A 17,107-nucleotide genomic window follows, 5' to 3' on the forward strand; every position below is an offset into this window, starting at 1 on the left:
ATCTTGGATTTTTAGGTGGGCCTGGTTACAATGAAAGAAGTGATAACCTTTTCAGCAATGTTCGTGTTATAGAGTTTAAATGTGGTGATTTCATTGTCACTGGTACTTGGTAGCATCAAGCAATAAATCAAGAAAGCAGTAGATCATAGACTTCTTTTTAGCAGTGTCTTAGGTGTCGACTATGGGGAACGGGTACCGGTGACTTTATTTGATGTAGCAGACCCCGTGCTGTGATGATGTGAAGGATGACGGGGGTGAGTAAGACATCACGATCTTTGCGTTGATATCATGTAACATACCAACGGAAAGCGATTGTATTTATGTAAATAAGACAGAAAAATAGCGAAAATATTCTAATGTATGTTATAAAGATTGACACTTTTGTTTGCTTAATGGGAGCACTCACATGCACAGGCACACATGCAAACCCACATGCACGCACATGCACGCGCGCACACAGAAACCCCGGCTTAATCTCACGGGCACATATAAGCATGCACAATCATTCACGCACGCACACGCTAAATCCTGGAAACCCTTTAGACGAAAAGTGTCAAAGGTTTAAGCGGCTGAACCTGAAAGGTACATATTCATTACACCATCAGAACATTTAATTAAGCTATTAGCACCGGACTCCTACCACATATCATCAGCACTGACAGACAAAAAATGGTACTTGAAAGTGATCTAACCTGACATAATGAAACGAGTGTGACGAGATCGGACCACTCTGCGGTTATGGAGCATTATATCTGACCTCAGAGCTGTGATTATTCACACCGCACTTAGCGAGAGAGACGTCAGGGCAAACATTTTCACTTCTTTTGATCATAACCATGAAAATAGGCAAGTAGTGAGAGGGCAGAGACGGAGATACGGGCCACAGTCACTGAACGCTACAGGCTGAGAAAATAGTAGTACAGGTAGTTAAAAAGAAATTAGGGATTAGGGACCGAAAAAAAGATTGAAAAACTGCATCATATCAGCGCCTGGGTGGTTTTTCTGGTGACAACTTTATGCGGGTCTCGCAAGCAGATCGATGATAGAAGCGATTATAAGATTTTAAATTAATTTTTTATGATGAAGTTGTAAACCCGTCTGTTCAGTAATGCGAGAGCACCTCTCTGACTGGCTTACTATTGTTCAATACTTTTTTCATTTTGGTTAGTATTTATGAATCAGTAAAGTACGCTAGTTTTTGCTAAAAAATCTCATTATAACAGCTGAAAAGATCACACGCCGAGTCTCAGAACTGTGACACTGCCTTCCCCCCCCCCCTCCATCCCCTGGCGTACGCTTACCACAGCCATTTAACAACGATCACATTTGCTGAAACGTTAGGTGCTCAGACTGCGTTACTAAAAAAAAAAATATGTGGATTTTTAATCTTGAGTAAACTTTGGTGTCACTGCACAATGGCAAAGGGCCCCATACCAAACTTGGGAGATATTGTTTTCACTGTTGATATCGACCGGTAGAGGAATGTCAAGTAGAGATTAACTGGGTTTAAGTAACTATTGATGAGATGCGTAAATAGTCGGCGTTGTTGACGTAGCAGTGCGTTCTCTGGAAAGGTCTACGATGTTTACAAACATAGCGCCAGGCTTGGCTTACTTTATACCCGAATACGACTATTTTGGGTAACGTATAGGGATAAATTGCGGCATCATTTTTACTGAACAAAGAAGTATTTGGCTTTGTTTGTTTTTAAACCATTTAAATATCCCAGCAACTGGCTTGGAAGGTAGAGGGAGCTCGAGTGAACCGTTTTTTCAAGGTTCTTCAAGGTGTACCAACAGAGCACCAACCTGGTTTATTTTCGTTCCCGAGTAACGTTATTTTTTGGCCAGCGCATTGGAATAAGGTGGTCTCTCTTTAACTTAACTAATGTAGTATTCAACTTGCTGAAAACTTTCTTTAAAAATCAAACATCGAAAGGTGTTCACTTCACATTTACGTCACAACCTCTCACGAGGAGAGGAAACACTTCAACACCTTTTTGGATGTATGAAATTACCTATTCCCCCTCCTTTGTTTGATATTATAATAGATCATCTGTTTTCGTAAGGTTATGATCAATTCTGTATGCTAGAGCTCAAGTAACGCATTTCGCACTTTATACCGACCAGCAGTGCTTGACGGCCTACAAACAATCCGGGTCCTGTACGGGGCTCAACATATAGCCAAATTTCTATAATAAGTTGAGATGCGGGGATCAATTACCCAATTTATATCGGTCCGGAACTGATGAAGGTTGCGGAACAATTTTTAATTGAGTAAGGTTGCCGCAGCCCATTTAGCCTGACGTCTGTTCGGCAACCCGATACTGGGACCTTTCAAAGTATTACTTTTTATAACTCGAGAGATTAGATAGCTACCTCCGATTCACAGGTTCCCTGCCGCTCTCAATCAGCTATTGTTAAAGTCCAAGGGGCTTGGATTGCAAAAATGAGATGAAATGAAAGATAATTGGACTCTCTCACGAGCTGAGCTTCGTTTGAAAAACCAGATGAGGAGAGTTTGGTGCACATAACTATTTCTGCCTCTGCAACGCATCGGATCTCCTCTCTCTTCGCCTGCCAGTTTGTCCGAGCGTCTTAGCTAAGTGGCTGTCTGGTGAAATAACAGTCGGATTTGTTCAATGAAAAGTGGTTTGAGAGGAACGTGATATTAGACGTGATTATTTCGAGAAATAATTTGAAAACTGCAAATCATTCTGGCTAACGTTTAACGAAGATTTACATGCGTTTACACGATCTAGGATCCGAGTTCTTGAGGCGTGTTAAGTAGTGCGGACTTAATCTGGCAGGTCTCCGGTAAGATTGTCGGAAGTTCATTAATCAGGATTGTTGTGTAGAGCTCTATCTTTTTATTCGAGGTTGATTTCTCTCTTCAGAATCCTGAATAAGCCAGTTGTCACCCCCCTTGTGAGTGAGTCATCTTAGAGACCTGAAAATACTATATATAGATTGACTCGCTAACTTTGCTGGACTGAACTTTGACGTCTCAAAAACTAAGCATACATCAGCCGATCAAGCCACTACGTACGCACAAAGAGCCGGGTTAGTGCACTGTAAAAAGTCCGGAGTACCCAAGTTGAGTAGAGCGGACGCCGGCATACATAAATTGGGACTTAACTAGTTAACGAGACATTAGGAAGGTGATCCGTGCACGTCCTTTAGGATACAAATATATTTTAAGCAATCACAGGTGCGACACGTAGCCACCGGGCAGCAGATCGCGGTGTCCAGTCAAAAGGTTAATACAAGAACCTGTTGTTTACTTCGTAAGAACAAAAGAACTACTTAAAGGGACTCTTGACTAGTCCAGAAATTAGGATAGATAACTGTGAGAAAGCCCATCGGGAAAAGGGACGTGTTCAGAAGTACATTGTATAAATTGTTGAAGTCACTCGTCATCCAGTATAACTTACTCGTTACGTTTCCACCCTTTATTGTACTGACGACGAGATATTACTGAAGACAGTGACAAATTGGCTCGTCTGACAGGTGCTCCAGACGAGTGCAATCGGGATTGAAGAGAAGACGAAATCCGCCTCCTACCTCTTAAATTACGGTTCAAACGCACGGAGACTTGCTTCAGCAGAGGTACGTACTCGTTGACACTGTGACTGTCTGGGAGATAATGGTTTATTAAGCGTTAAGTGGTGAGCTGTATGTGTGTGTGGTGTAATATTAAGATTCTTATGTTCATTTTATGTGCTGCTCAACACATTCAAACTTTTCATAAAGCACGCATCTTTACTTTTTACTTACTCTGTCGACATCTTTTTTGTCTACCTTTTATTACGGTGCGCTAAAGGGCAATCCCCTGTTAATTAAGTCACGTAATTCAATTTCTCGGTATTGTAATGTACGTGTTCCTTTTCATGTAATTCTGCATTCTTATCGTTAAAGTTTAGTCACCGGGTTGATAGGGCAACTCCTAATCTTTATTAATGATAACTGACCATAAATCGATACATTACAGCTTTAACTAAAATTTTACCATTGATAACCTGTTTAAAATGTTCAGTCTACACATCACGCGCTCAAGGCCTTACTTCCTTCAATGCCACCGAATTAACAATGATTAACTGATAATGCGTCGGGATAATCCCTAAGATAAAGCCTATCAGTGGCGGCATCTCTGGCGCAATTGTTGTCTCAACTGTCGCATTCACAAGAGCTCCACCACGACCAGATGTGCCTCCTCCTTTCAGCTTTCTGGATGTGTTAAGCTAGAGAAAGATAGAGAAATTATCACTAATCCTTTGCGGGAGTCGTTTATCTTTGAGCAGTAGCAATTTACCTGAACTGACTCCAGTGAAACCTAAGTCTAAGATAGCGAGGCAGGGCGTTAAAAGAGCGAATTTTTTTGGCATTCCCCTCGTACAAGTAGGCTTAAACACATTTCCTTGACCCTTGCTCGCTGATCTTCAGATAGCAGGAATACCGCAAAGGCTCACATAGCCGCCTCTGCCGCCCGCACCCGTTGCCCCAGAGAGCGTTATGAGACAAGAAAGGCATTTGTAGTGGGAACAATTCATAGCATGATTATCAATAACTGCTGTCAAATCAGTAAAAGCACCATAGTGTCGACTTTGACGTGGTAGGTCCCCATCGTGTTCTGATTACCACCCCGTCGCGTTTCATTCAGCGTTTCTTGTAATCTACTTCCATCGTATTAACACTCCGCGGCGAGACGCGCGCCAACTGTTTGAGTAGAGTCAAAGTTCTCATTAGATCCCGATAGACCGATTCTGATTCGATCCTTATGACGCAAGCATTCCCGATTGTATTCTAATATTGTGGCTTACCCAGTTTCTTCTCGTTTTATGCTAAAGCAGAAGTTAAAAGTTTACGAAATATTATGCGAGAAAGTGATGGGTCAGATGTCGGACTGCTGACGCTAAGGAGATCGAATCAGATTCGATCTAAGGCACCGTGGTGTGAACGCTGCTAAAAGTGACTGTACTAGAAACCACAATTGCTAAAACATTCTGAAAATTCTTGTTTATGGATAAAAACCACAAGAAAGAAGATGCCCCGCTGCGCCGTTACGTTACAAAGGATATTATTACAGTGTGAATATCTGTGATGATTTCTATTACGCGGCCTGCTGTCCATGGTGCCATTCTACCCTTGTAGGTAAATTGGCAAGATTAGTTTTTTGTAGCTTTTTTTTCACCCTTGCTTTCGAAGTAAGGCACGTGGGTAGTTTCCTTCACGTGAACTAGGTTGATTACGGGTCACGGGATGAGGTTTTCACTATTTTACCATACCTAGCTTTACATCCTAATGATAATAATGATAACATTAATAATAATAATAATAATAATAATAAAATTTATTCTTGCGACTTTTGAGTGTGTGTGTGTGTGTGTGTGTGTGTGAGAGAGAGAGAGAGAGAGAGAGAGAGAAAGAGAGAGGATTATAACGGTTCAAGTGTATTTGTGTTGAAAACATCGCAACGTTTGTTTTTTCTCTTGCGTCAGATTTGAAATCCGATAACATATTATGATAAACGAGCCATGTTCTGTTCTGTGATCAATTCACAACTTATTCTGCTAAATTTGCAACATTACGGTCGTCTGCAGCATAAGAATGGAGATGGAGCCTGTTTGCTCTTTCAGTGCCTTTACTAACCCATTAGCTGAAACGCGCATAACAACGCTGTTAAACAACGTGCAAAATAACGTTAACATTACGTGCCACGAAGCCACCTAAAGGCAATAATTAGATCATTGAAACGCTATCTTAATAGGTCTGTGTCTTGGTAAAGGAACAACCAGGCGTTATAATGCATAGAAATGAACAGGATGACGCAAGGAAAATATCTGGTTGCAAAGTATTACCTTTTTTTAATTATTTTAAGATTATATCCTTGTTTTAAAGGAGTGACTTGAAGTCTTTCACCTGTTTAACCAGCGTCACGTGACATAGGTAACACCGCTCCTTAGCTTGGGTGAGGGCGCCGATATCAAGTTCAGCCCCATCAGCCCATTATCTTACTAAGAACAATCCAATCGAAAGATATCTACATAAATTAGAATTGTATATTTAGTCAGAGCCGTGAGAAGTTGGATCAACAATTCAGCGTTTTTTTTCCAGGTCAATGGGCGAAAAACAACAAAGTGGGGATATGCAATCAATTTAATGACTTTTCCGTTTGCTGGAACAATTAGAATAGTCTTTATATATCTACAAAATTTGAATTGCATTAGTAGGCAGAATTATAAGCAATTGAGTCAACATCGATAAAACATAACAGTGGGAGTTAAGAGGAAAAACGCGTTCTTACGGGGATTTGACTGAACTCACGCGGATGTATTGCCGTCTAAATAAGTATTCCGTTCCGTTTGTTAAAAGGTGAATAACACGTGCTGAGAGCGATATCAAAAACTAATTAGATTAGAATAATTAGACCAGATTTTGGACGCGAATCAACCCAAAGCAGGTATTTTCTTTAGGTTAGCTATAAGCGGTATCCTATCCTCGATTTTCCCACCAAATTAAACTTTCCTTGAAAAAAAGAAGTAATTTTCTTCAACTCACAAGTCTTTTCTCGACTTCGATGTTTTACACCATCTTTAATTAGATAATTCAACTCTAAATGTTTCCCAAAAAGTTTAAAGCGACATGCCTTCTCTCCAGTCTTAAGATCTGAATTGAGATAGAAAATGAGGTTTGCACGATATGAAGACATAGAAACTGACTTTAGGACGTTTTCAAAAGTGGATAGTCTACCTATAAGTGACCTCAGAGCGATAGTATGTAATAGAAGTCGCCCGTCCTAGCACTGGCGGATTGGAGAAAATCCGGTCGTGTCACCAACTCTTATTACACCGTACCTTGCCTTGATCTGATATTATGAGATAGAGATTTCGACACAAGGTTACCAAGCGGAAAACAGGCAACGAATGTCACTTAAAAACATGGTAGTGACAATTAGATAACCATTAATAGGGCATAATTCCCCACCATCAGTGCCCTCTCTGCCTCCTGCCAACCTGCATGTAATGAGAGTAGGAAGTCGAGGTGCCCATTAACAAAAGGGATGTCGTTAAGCATCATGAAAAAGCTGTAATCTTGTCGCCTACCCATACAATTAAAGAGATGCTGAATTTTGTGTGCAAAGCTTTTTTACGACGCTCCCCGCGGTGAAATCTGACTAAGTCGTCGAAGTTGAAGATAGAAGCTATTTCGAGTCAGCGTCTTTCATGTGTAGCAGTAATGCGGAGGTTATGCACGCGTGTTTGTAAAAATTTTGTAACAAGTCGACTATTTTAAAGGTAAGTTTAAAAGCTAGTGCTTTTTATCGTCGCTTTTAGTTCTCCGGCAACGTTTTTTACACCAGACTTTCATTTCATGCCAAACAGAGATACATTTCGGCAGACTGCAACGGCATCCGTCACAAAAATAGAGGCTTAATTTTGTAAATATGAACAGGAAGTATGTAAAAAATATTATTCGTACTTCTGTACTTTTTATTGGTTTTCTGATCATGCTAAATGAAAAAAATCTCATAGACGTCATTCTCATGGCTGTTCCGCTGCGAAATCTTATCAATGGTTGTATGTTGCAACGCTAGCGACCTTAGAACAATCAAGGAACATTCTCTTGGGCTGCTGGTATTCTGAAGATGTTGCGGTTTCCCGCTATCTTCTATGATACCAAGATATAGCGGAGTCCCGGGGTAGGCAGGAGGACATGCAGACTTTAAAGAGTGCTCTGTGGGCCTTCTTTTGAAAAAGAGATACAGTTGTTAGTACCAGAGTACCTGGAACTTTAGGTTATCAACCTTCACAAGGCATCCCCCTGTTATTTCCGATTAACAAAAACCAACAACGTTATTGGCGCCGGGGCTTGCATTATTCATCAAATACTAGAGGCGGGAGGTAGGTTGGTCATTTTATGGGGGCTTGCTACATCAGGGACCCGGGCTTTTAAGGTGAGTTAAGAATCCCTCTCTTCTGTACTTTTCCCCCTTCTTGACTCTACACAGTAGAGAAATGTCTGTTAGGGCAATGTTTAGCATGCTCGGCGTGGTTGGACTTGGGCTGACATATATACATCCTCCTAAAAGTATTAAGTTAACCTTCCCACACAGGTAGGTGTGTATATACATAACAGTTCAGATGTCCAGTGCCCGGTCCTGACCCGCCAGAGCACGGACACCACGGACCTGCCAGATCTACACTCTTCAGAGTTACTCTGGAAAATGGTAAAAATTGTTCGACAGAAATGCCAGTATCGGTCTTCTTAGTTAATGGCAATATGAGCTCTATTTAGGACTCTACATTCTAAATATAAAACCGCAACTACTAGGGTTTCTCTTTATATCCCGTATTACTATTATTCTGCATTTATATATACGTATCTCCGCTCTAGTATTACCACCTTTACTCCCATAGGAGTTACATGACAGCAGGGAACAATCCATTAAAATACATAAAGGACAATAAAAACTTAAATCGATTGTTCAACCTTTATCGCCTGTAGCGCTCTATCACAACATCAGGAATTAAGGAAGATTATAAAACATAGAAGTTGCGCGGAGGGATACGGCATAGATTTAATCCATAAAATATATATTTCTGGATTGGCGGGGCGGATTGATGTGATCTGTAATTGCTCGACAACGTCAGGTACTCTTCCCCTATAAACAGTGCACTTAGTAAAGGTAAGCGTTAACTTTGCCTTGTCTTAATTTAGAACTTATGATTTGTGATATGTGTATCAGAGTCCGCGTTTCCCTACGTGGAGGTACGAACTTGTCACACATACATCGGTTCTGTTTTATGTGCTTTACAGTGAAGTAGACACAAGTTTGGTGACATCTTTTTTGCTAAGCAGTGTCTGTTTTTGTGCTTTTGGTGTAGCCTTTTCCGTAAAGAAAAAAAAAATAAAATACCTGAAAGTAGAAATATAGGTTCAGTACCGTAAATCATATACAGCAAATGAACAGACCATTTGGTTTTCATAGAGCAACCCCTTTGTCATTTCTTGGACCCCCTCTCGGTACAGCTTTTGACATTGCGTTAACTACTGTTGCCCTTGAAACCAAACAATAGCCCATGTATTGCAAATCTACTCTCGTTTTGTTGGTAGAGTTGGAGCTATGTTATTAGCTCCGTTAAAAACCCATGAGGTGATGTTCGCTTAAGGTGCTCGTGTTGTGCTCGCGGCCTTAAACTGTCAAACAAATTACCAATTATCTGCCGAGTTTTGTAAAGCTTTATAATGTCTCAATAGTAAAAACCGTCATATTCTCCATTTGTTTAAAAGTTCAGCGTTAGTCTGAACCCGGCACGTGTATTTGCACCGTGTGTTCTGTGTTAATGTCTGCCATATTACACAGAGTTCATGAAATGGAATTTCTTTTATCTCCCATATTTGTTTGAGATGAACCCATTCTGAAATAGGACCATAATCTATGAGGCAATTTCCGCAAAAGGTCCTTAATTATGATGAAAATACCCATTCATTTTTTGACGTGTACCATGGAAGAGCAATAACATACTGGAAACATGAAGCATATGCGTCCCAACATGGTATGTCTTGTTATGTTCGTGTTGATTTTCATGCCATCAAGATTTTCATCTCAAAATGCACTTTGAACAATGTTCATTACTAACGAAATGATGGATAATGCTGTCATCTGAGGACTAAGTATGCAATATTCAAAGGCACACACCCACGCAGCCTTGTTACCGGATTGGCCATAGCACATTGGTACACGCTCAAATCTATCGTTTTCTGGTCTGGTCTTGCCTGTGGGTGGCTTCCTTAGAAAAAACGTCAGAATAATTCGCCAGACAGATATCATGCATGTTTATTGGGTATGTGTAAAATGTCGAAAGTATTATTTACCCCAATCTACAAACATTGTTTGCATTCTGGCTTGCCTCCCAATAGTGCTTCCAGATCGTGGAAGAATTGCCGACGAAAAGCGTGCTGGAAATGTTCCGATATCATTCATAGTGATCGCATCCAGGGAAATGGTTATAATTGGGTATATTATCCCCTGTATCCGGAATCATTTCAGTCTTTGCTATATGTTCATACATAAATTTTCATTAGACAGGACGGTTTTGTTAAACCATTCAATGCCATATTCCTAATCATTCAGTTCATGCAATGTTGGCGGTACTAAGGTTAAAACACAATATAACACACAATTACTGATGATATATTACTTTTATTTAGTCGACGGGACATTAACGCCCACATTTTTTCTAATCCTGTGTTTTTAATCAGAACTATTAGAAATCAAAACGCCAGCTCGTACTCAATAATTCAAGGCGAGCTTTAAACGGACACTTCCACAGAGAGCCCCACTGCGTAGCAATAACGTCTTGCAAATAATGAAAAGGCGATACATTTTCTTTTCATTCTTGATTAGAGTTGTGAAGGCAGAAATAGGCAGTATATTTCGATGCTGACGTCCATTCATTACTTTCAAACATTAAACTAATGAAACGAAGACAGATGGCAACAAAACTTCTCCAATATAAGAAAACGTTTTCAAGTGCGATGACGGAAGCGATAATTGGAATTGAGGGCCACATACAACGGTTCCCTGATACACAATGGAGTTAGCTTATTCTATATCAATGAGTAACTCAACATGTCCAACTCTCTGCTATTATTTGGGTGTTTGCACTTTTGTGGCAAGCAAGCACATATGTTGTCAATTGAGACAAGACTCTGCGGCTGTTGGTTGGTGGCTGCGGTTGACGTCTCTTTGTTGGTTGGTGGTTGACGTTTCGTTCTGTGTGTTAGTTGGTGACTGTTGTTGACTTGATATTGTTCTCTGTGTTGGTAGCTACGTCTGGTGTGGCCCATGGTATCTAGATATACAGTTCCACACTGTCTACAGCTGTTGACTGGTCAGATAGTTCCTATAGATACACTTGGCGACTAGGATGTCATTGTGGTCATTGTGGTCAAGCAGTGACTGGACAACTGGCAAGACCATCCTAAGACATATATTCCGTGTTAATGAGACAATGAATGACGTCAGATTGCCATAAGACACATATCCTTATACATATTCTCACAGATTTTGAAGCGATTACTGTGACTTGGGTGTCTTGGATGAAAATGATATTTCATTCACTTCCTGTGAAATGATCTCAAAGAGACGAGGATATTCTTCAAACGTCAGATGACGAATATCCTCGAACTTTCAATACCGCGTGGCATGAAAATGACTGGGCCATCTTTGATTTCTTGATTACAAATGGTATTTCAATACCGCCCATTGATAATTGTTTCAAATAAATCACAGTGATTCATTTAAATTACGAATATCTTTTTAACTTTTTCGTACATTTCATTCTAAAGTAACTTTGCCAGTTTAGGTTATTTATAGGGATTGGTTTCGTTCACTCTAAACGGGAATGATTTCTTTGAGAAAAAATGAGCTTAGAATGAAGCAATCATATTTGTGCCAAACATGTGATTGTAATTAGACGATAGCACCGTCCAGACAGGTTGGAATCTTTGACGTTGGTAGCCGTTGATCAGTGTCATCGTCAGAAAAAAGCAGGTGCCCGTTGCGGTAGTTATATGACAAATCATGTATTGAATGTAATGTTTCCCGTCTCCTCGGAACTCATCTTTTTCTGTCAGTTTTGGAGATGCATTTCCATAATGCAAGCACGACTTAAACATGAAATGGTACTTTAAAGACACGATACTATGCAGGATATTGATTGCGTGTCTTCCTGTGCTATTTGTATGTGGGTTGTAGAGAATTGTCTTCTAATGTGCGATGCTATTCACATCACGGACACCTTGCACCAACAGTATATACCATGCTCTCTCTCTCTCTCTCTCTCTCTCTTTTTCTCTCTCTGTTCACCCAATGCTGAACTCTTTTCCAGCTATTGAGAACTAACATATGTGGTGGGTGATCGATGTTTCAATGTTGTAAATTTAATTCTTTTGATTGCTTTTCAACTCCAATACATTTGATACAAATTCTGTTACAATTGTTTACTGTGGAGGGTTAGTTCAGCACAAGGGGTGGTCATATGAACATAGCCAAAAACACCATTTACGTCGTAAGCTATGCCAGGACAACGCTCTCCAATAATTAAAAATGCCAACAACAGTTGTTCCGTGTTTTATGCTGTTTTTTTTTTCAGTTATAATAAAACAGTGACTTACTCTAATCCTACTCGCATTTTCTCGTTGAAGCTTTAAGAGATGAGATGTAATTCAGTAGTATTCTTTCTTCCAACTGCACATTAAACAGTATGAAACATTTCCTTATGGTTTTTTAACCGTTTTATTTATGTACCACCTGTTAGTATCATGGCGGAACTACTATAATTCAGGGAACTTAACTTCAAGGCTAAGGAGAGAGATAATGCAAAAAGAGCTAGAGCTAGTATTTAGACAGAGGGAAGAAGTGATGATGCACCACTATTTGGACAGAAAAATCTTCAGATCTATGTGATTTGAAACTTGGCTGAGTGGCAAGGAGCTGGGTTAGGGTAGATAACTAATTGTCAATTAAGTATAACGACTGTGACGAAGAGCAGCCTCTTTGACCGCATTCTGACACGGAATTAGCATTTGTATAAGATAAGATTCTTGGAGTCACGTAGAAGTGAAAGTTCTTTATCATCTTTAATTCCCATCATTTCGAATGGTAAATAGTGGAGAAAACAATAAGCAATGAAACAGATGCTTTGCTCGCTTTATTTCAACACATTTTGCGTGACAGGCCAGGGGTGCAATTGTACATGTAAGGTTCATTGCCAGATTCTGAACTTCCAGTTTCCAATGGCACAATTTGTTAATACCCTACCAGTGTTGCCCTGTGGTTATAAACTAAACTGCTACTGACTGTGGCGATTTATCCTCAAAACGGTGTCATGTTAGAAGGGCTTCCTTTTGGCTTTGAAGAAACGTTGAATTTGCAAACGTATCTTATAATTGGATAGATATACCACTTAGTATTTTCTTACCAGTAATCCACTCGTCGTCAAAAATTGTGCGAAGATGTAAATTTCTTTTATTACAGTAAAGAGTAACCTCCATACCGGACTCTGATATATGTGATGTATACCATCACAGTGAACACGGATGGTAAGGATTCGTGCTTGTTTTGAGATTCTACATCAGAATTGTCATGATTTCCTTACCAGCCAACCAAATCGGGGCCGCACCAATTCTACACGCAGCCAATAATTTTGGAACAGGCGTGTGTTGATAAAATAGTCTTACAGGGTGTTTGTTGCCATGTTCCCGGTAGCACACGTTTTGTTTTTTCCTTTAGAAACTTGATATTTGTCGTTTTCAATGCAATCCAATCGGAACAAGTCGGATACCTTTCATTATTTATAATTTTATATGTACGGATACGGATTGTTCATTTTGGGTCGGGTTTAGATTTTGCAAGCCCTCTCTATAAATCACCAGCCAGGGTGGATAAGTCCCGTTGCTCACCGAGCTTAGAAAGGAGAAAATGGAAAGGGAATTGAATGGTTTCCGGCTGGCCATTATTCTTAGATTACAGGTTTATACTTAGTTTTTCACGATATATTGCACGTTTATTAATCCATTACGACCTGCTAAACGCTTAAAGGAAAAGGTCTGCCAGGTGAATTAAACGACATAACAATAGAAATGGAACAGACTAGAAGTGTTATTGACAGACACTATGTCTTTGCAGTACGATAAGACGCCTAAAAAAGACGATAAGTGCACTGTCTAATGGAATAGAAGGACCTGTAATGACAATACAATTGATATTAAGTCCCAATTGATAGTCCATATACATTGTTCATTGGCGTTGTATTCTTAGACCCACGTCATTGATCTTATGGGGATTAATTCATGTTTGTACATTACATCATGAATACTTTTCTTGTTAATCACGTGTATTCAGTTCAATTTTCTAACCAGGAAGAGTTTATTAAAGAAACAACGCATTTCCAAAACAAATCCCTGATAATCTACTATCGAAGCAGTCCAGTTAATAAAATTTATTTGCAACACAGTAGGTAGCTTTGAACACAGAAACCAGGGGTGAAAGTTGACCCGCACACTACACAGGTTTACCTCTTAGCTTCAATCCCTTCTTTATCTTATTTCGATCAGCAATAAAAAAGGCATTTAGGCATGTTAGTTTTTTTTAGTGGCCAGGAAAATGTGCTTGGGTTTGATTCGTATCTATTGAGCAACTGTTCTTACTTGTCGAGTTCACAGAGCGCAAAGTTAGTCACAAGTGCACTGAAAACCACTTTTTAAATCAAAAATGTTTTTAAGAAAATGGTCATGCTGTTGCGTTCACGCCCCGCTCTTTACTCTCCTGGCATTCATTCTTGACACCCTTCAAAGTCAATTCGCAGTCATCAATGTTACTTGACTTCTGTACGCCATCCCAGACAGCCATCCAGTTATGGTCCAAGAACCTTTAATTACTGTTCTTGAACCAAGGGGCGTGACGTCAGATTATGTTCAACGGTTTTTGAGTGTTAAAAGTGGCCTTTGAAAGGCGCAGACGACACTTTCGCTCTCCTCAAGCAAGACCCGGCAACTGGTACTGGTGGAGATTATCTGATGCTCCCGTCACCCCGCTTGTTAGGTACGATACAGCGCCAAGGCGTACCAGGGCTCTCTTCCGCCACCCATAACTGAACCACTTTGTAAGATAGCGAGAAAATTGATAAAATGTTTAGATGGTTCAGTTAAATATTCATTTTGGCGGCAGATTTGTTGAAATATGCCATGTTGAAAGACAGTGTTTAAACCTACATGTGACAGTGTGGTACAGATCTAGTCAATGATGTTATTTTACATATAAATTATCACAATCACTGCAAGATGAAACATTTGATAAGATGATGCAGATATAGATAAAAAAATAAAAAAACTAATTCCATTCTGATTATTTATATCTTTCTGAATATTGTAAACTTTCGGTGTGGGATATGAAGCCTAGATGACAATGAGAGGCGTCAATAATAAAGCATTTTGTTCACTACATGGCATAGTTGATGTGCTTTACCACATCTATTTATCAAAGAGAACCGTTGATGACCATAGGAATCAGTGACGTGGAAAATACGTCCCCGGCCACCAATAAAACATGCCAACAGCTCCAGTAATTACAGACGCTGTGACCCGTGTTTAGTGCCATAAATCATTGGATTTTTTTCACCACATCCACTTTGGTAAGATATGAAGCTACTTACAAGATTCTTCTGTTCATTCACAGCTGCATGTGGTGTAATTAACTTCTAGCTGATAAAGCGGAAAGCCGTCTGCAACTTTTCTTACAAACAGCGTGTGTAGAAAAGGATTTGTTTATCTCAAAACGTTCAGCCTGTTCTTTTTATCCATTCTGATACAGTTAGGTTAAATTTTGGGGCGTTCTTTTGATTTTTATTGGTTTGCAAAAAATAAAAAAAAAACTCTTACTTCCACAACCTATAAATCAGCTATAAAATGATCTCAATAACGTTACTCTGTTAATCGGAATTTTTAGGAGAAGGGCATCATCAGGAGGATCTACGGTCAGTGGAAGAGCTCGAAATGCTTAATGTCCAGCGGTTAAAGAAAGGTCAGAACGCTACGCTCTCTGACTACTGGCCGTTAAAGTGGACGTTTAACGGACTGTAGTTGATTGTTAAGCCTTGGTGCTTCATTGTATCTAGTATGGAGTGTGTCTCATGAACAGCAGCGGCCCAGATGTGTTTTGTGTAAAAACGTGTGTGCCTTTCTCAGCTTGAGGTAGTGCGCTTTTTGTAGCTGCAGTGGCAGAACACCCTGTAAATACATTTCCGTATTACTACTGCTTAGTTAGGCAAACCGTGATTCCCTATTTCGCTTGACACCATTTATTATTTCATTGAACATAAAGAAAGTTTGACGAATGGTGCACAAGTTTGAAAAAGTCCCCCACCGATTAGAAAAAAATCTATTTTTGCCAATATTCTCTCTGGGCTAACCACATGGAATTTTGCTACGGATATACGTTACCAATGTAAGAGGTAATGCAATGCAATAGAACTGGCAGACAGCCACTTGTACATCGGGAACAGTATCCAACTTTCTTTACCTGAACACATGTTTTATTGTAGTATTGTTTTCGAGAAACGCGGTTGGGCATTTTACATTTCTTGTTGAGTGCGTAGCATCAAAGTTAACCGGATTACACTACGTTTACAGATCAACCGGCAGAAAGTAGTTATAACAACGCCGTCGTCAGTATGCGTTCCACTAAGACACATGCTCTTAGCAAAACAAGTTGTAATCTTAAGTAATCGACGTTTTCTTGCTTCATTTAAACGTTACTAAAAGTTCAGGTCTGCAAACCCTAAAACCATCTGTTTGCCAGTATGTGGTTTCTATACCGCGTTCATACCCGTCAGATGTCGCCACTGACGCATACGTACAACACGCTGCCTCCGCTACCGTTAATCAGAAAATCACTCTTTTCCGCAATCTGGAACAATTTGCTTTCGTCATACTACTGGAAGATCATATTTCACTTAAAGGCCATAAAACCAAACCCCTTAGTAATATCACAAATATTGACCCCGATTTGCATGTGTCACTCTCTCGGACTGCTATATAAACCAGCACACTTTCACACATTTTGTGTTTTCATTACAGCTCCAAGCTACGCGATACTCGAGGACGTCGACTGAACTCTCTAACTCCAAGAAGTTATCACTCTCTACAGACAAGAAGTGCAATTTAGCAACACAGAGTCAAAGGAAAATGGATTGTATACGTGACCAGAGCAACAGTTCTATACTACGATTGACAGTGACATTACTGTTATGTGTTGTTACTTTAGAAGCCAGAACGTACCACAATAGACACTGGGAGAATAAATTGATAAAGAAAGGCTACGGTAAGCTATTTCATTTGATTTTTCTATCTATATGTCTTTAAATATATATTTAAAGGAAAAAAGTAATCTACCTACAAGTGTTGTTTAGAAGTAGCGGTTGGCAGTGTAATGTGAAGTTGCGTCTGTGAGGATTTATAAGCGTTTATGTCTTTAACCGTGGGGTCGGGGTCAGCTTAATGTATACAAGGTTTTTATCTGTATATACAAGACGTGGAAATGATGG

The 17,107-nt window shown here is 39.8% G+C and overlaps 1 protein-coding gene across 4 annotated transcripts in view; it reads left to right on the forward strand.

The window, feature by feature from the left end:
* The first annotated feature begins 230 nt into the window (after window positions 1–230).
* Window positions 231–17,107, forward strand: part of LOC106181113 (uncharacterized) — a 39,492-nt gene continuing 22,615 nt past the window's right edge. The window contains exons 1-2 of one of the 4 annotated variants that reach the window (XM_013565398.3): window positions 231–254; window positions 16,641–16,884. In XM_013565398.3, the coding sequence (XP_013420852.2) occupies window positions 246–254; window positions 16,641–16,884 (253 nt within the window). In that variant the 5' untranslated portion in view covers window positions 231–245. Of the gene's footprint in view, window positions 255–2,537; window positions 3,609–7,043; window positions 7,295–16,381; window positions 16,544–16,640; window positions 16,885–17,107 lie in introns of those variants that run through there. The other 3 variants (XM_013565399.3, XM_013565401.3, XM_087003800.1) reach the window with 3 other exon arrangements.

The sequence above is a fragment of the Lingula anatina genome, chromosome 1, assembly GCF_051362555.1.
Source record: "Lingula anatina isolate TDL-2025a chromosome 1, LinAna3.0, whole genome shotgun sequence".
Taxonomy (NCBI): domain Eukaryota; kingdom Metazoa; phylum Brachiopoda; class Lingulata; order Lingulida; family Lingulidae; genus Lingula; species Lingula anatina.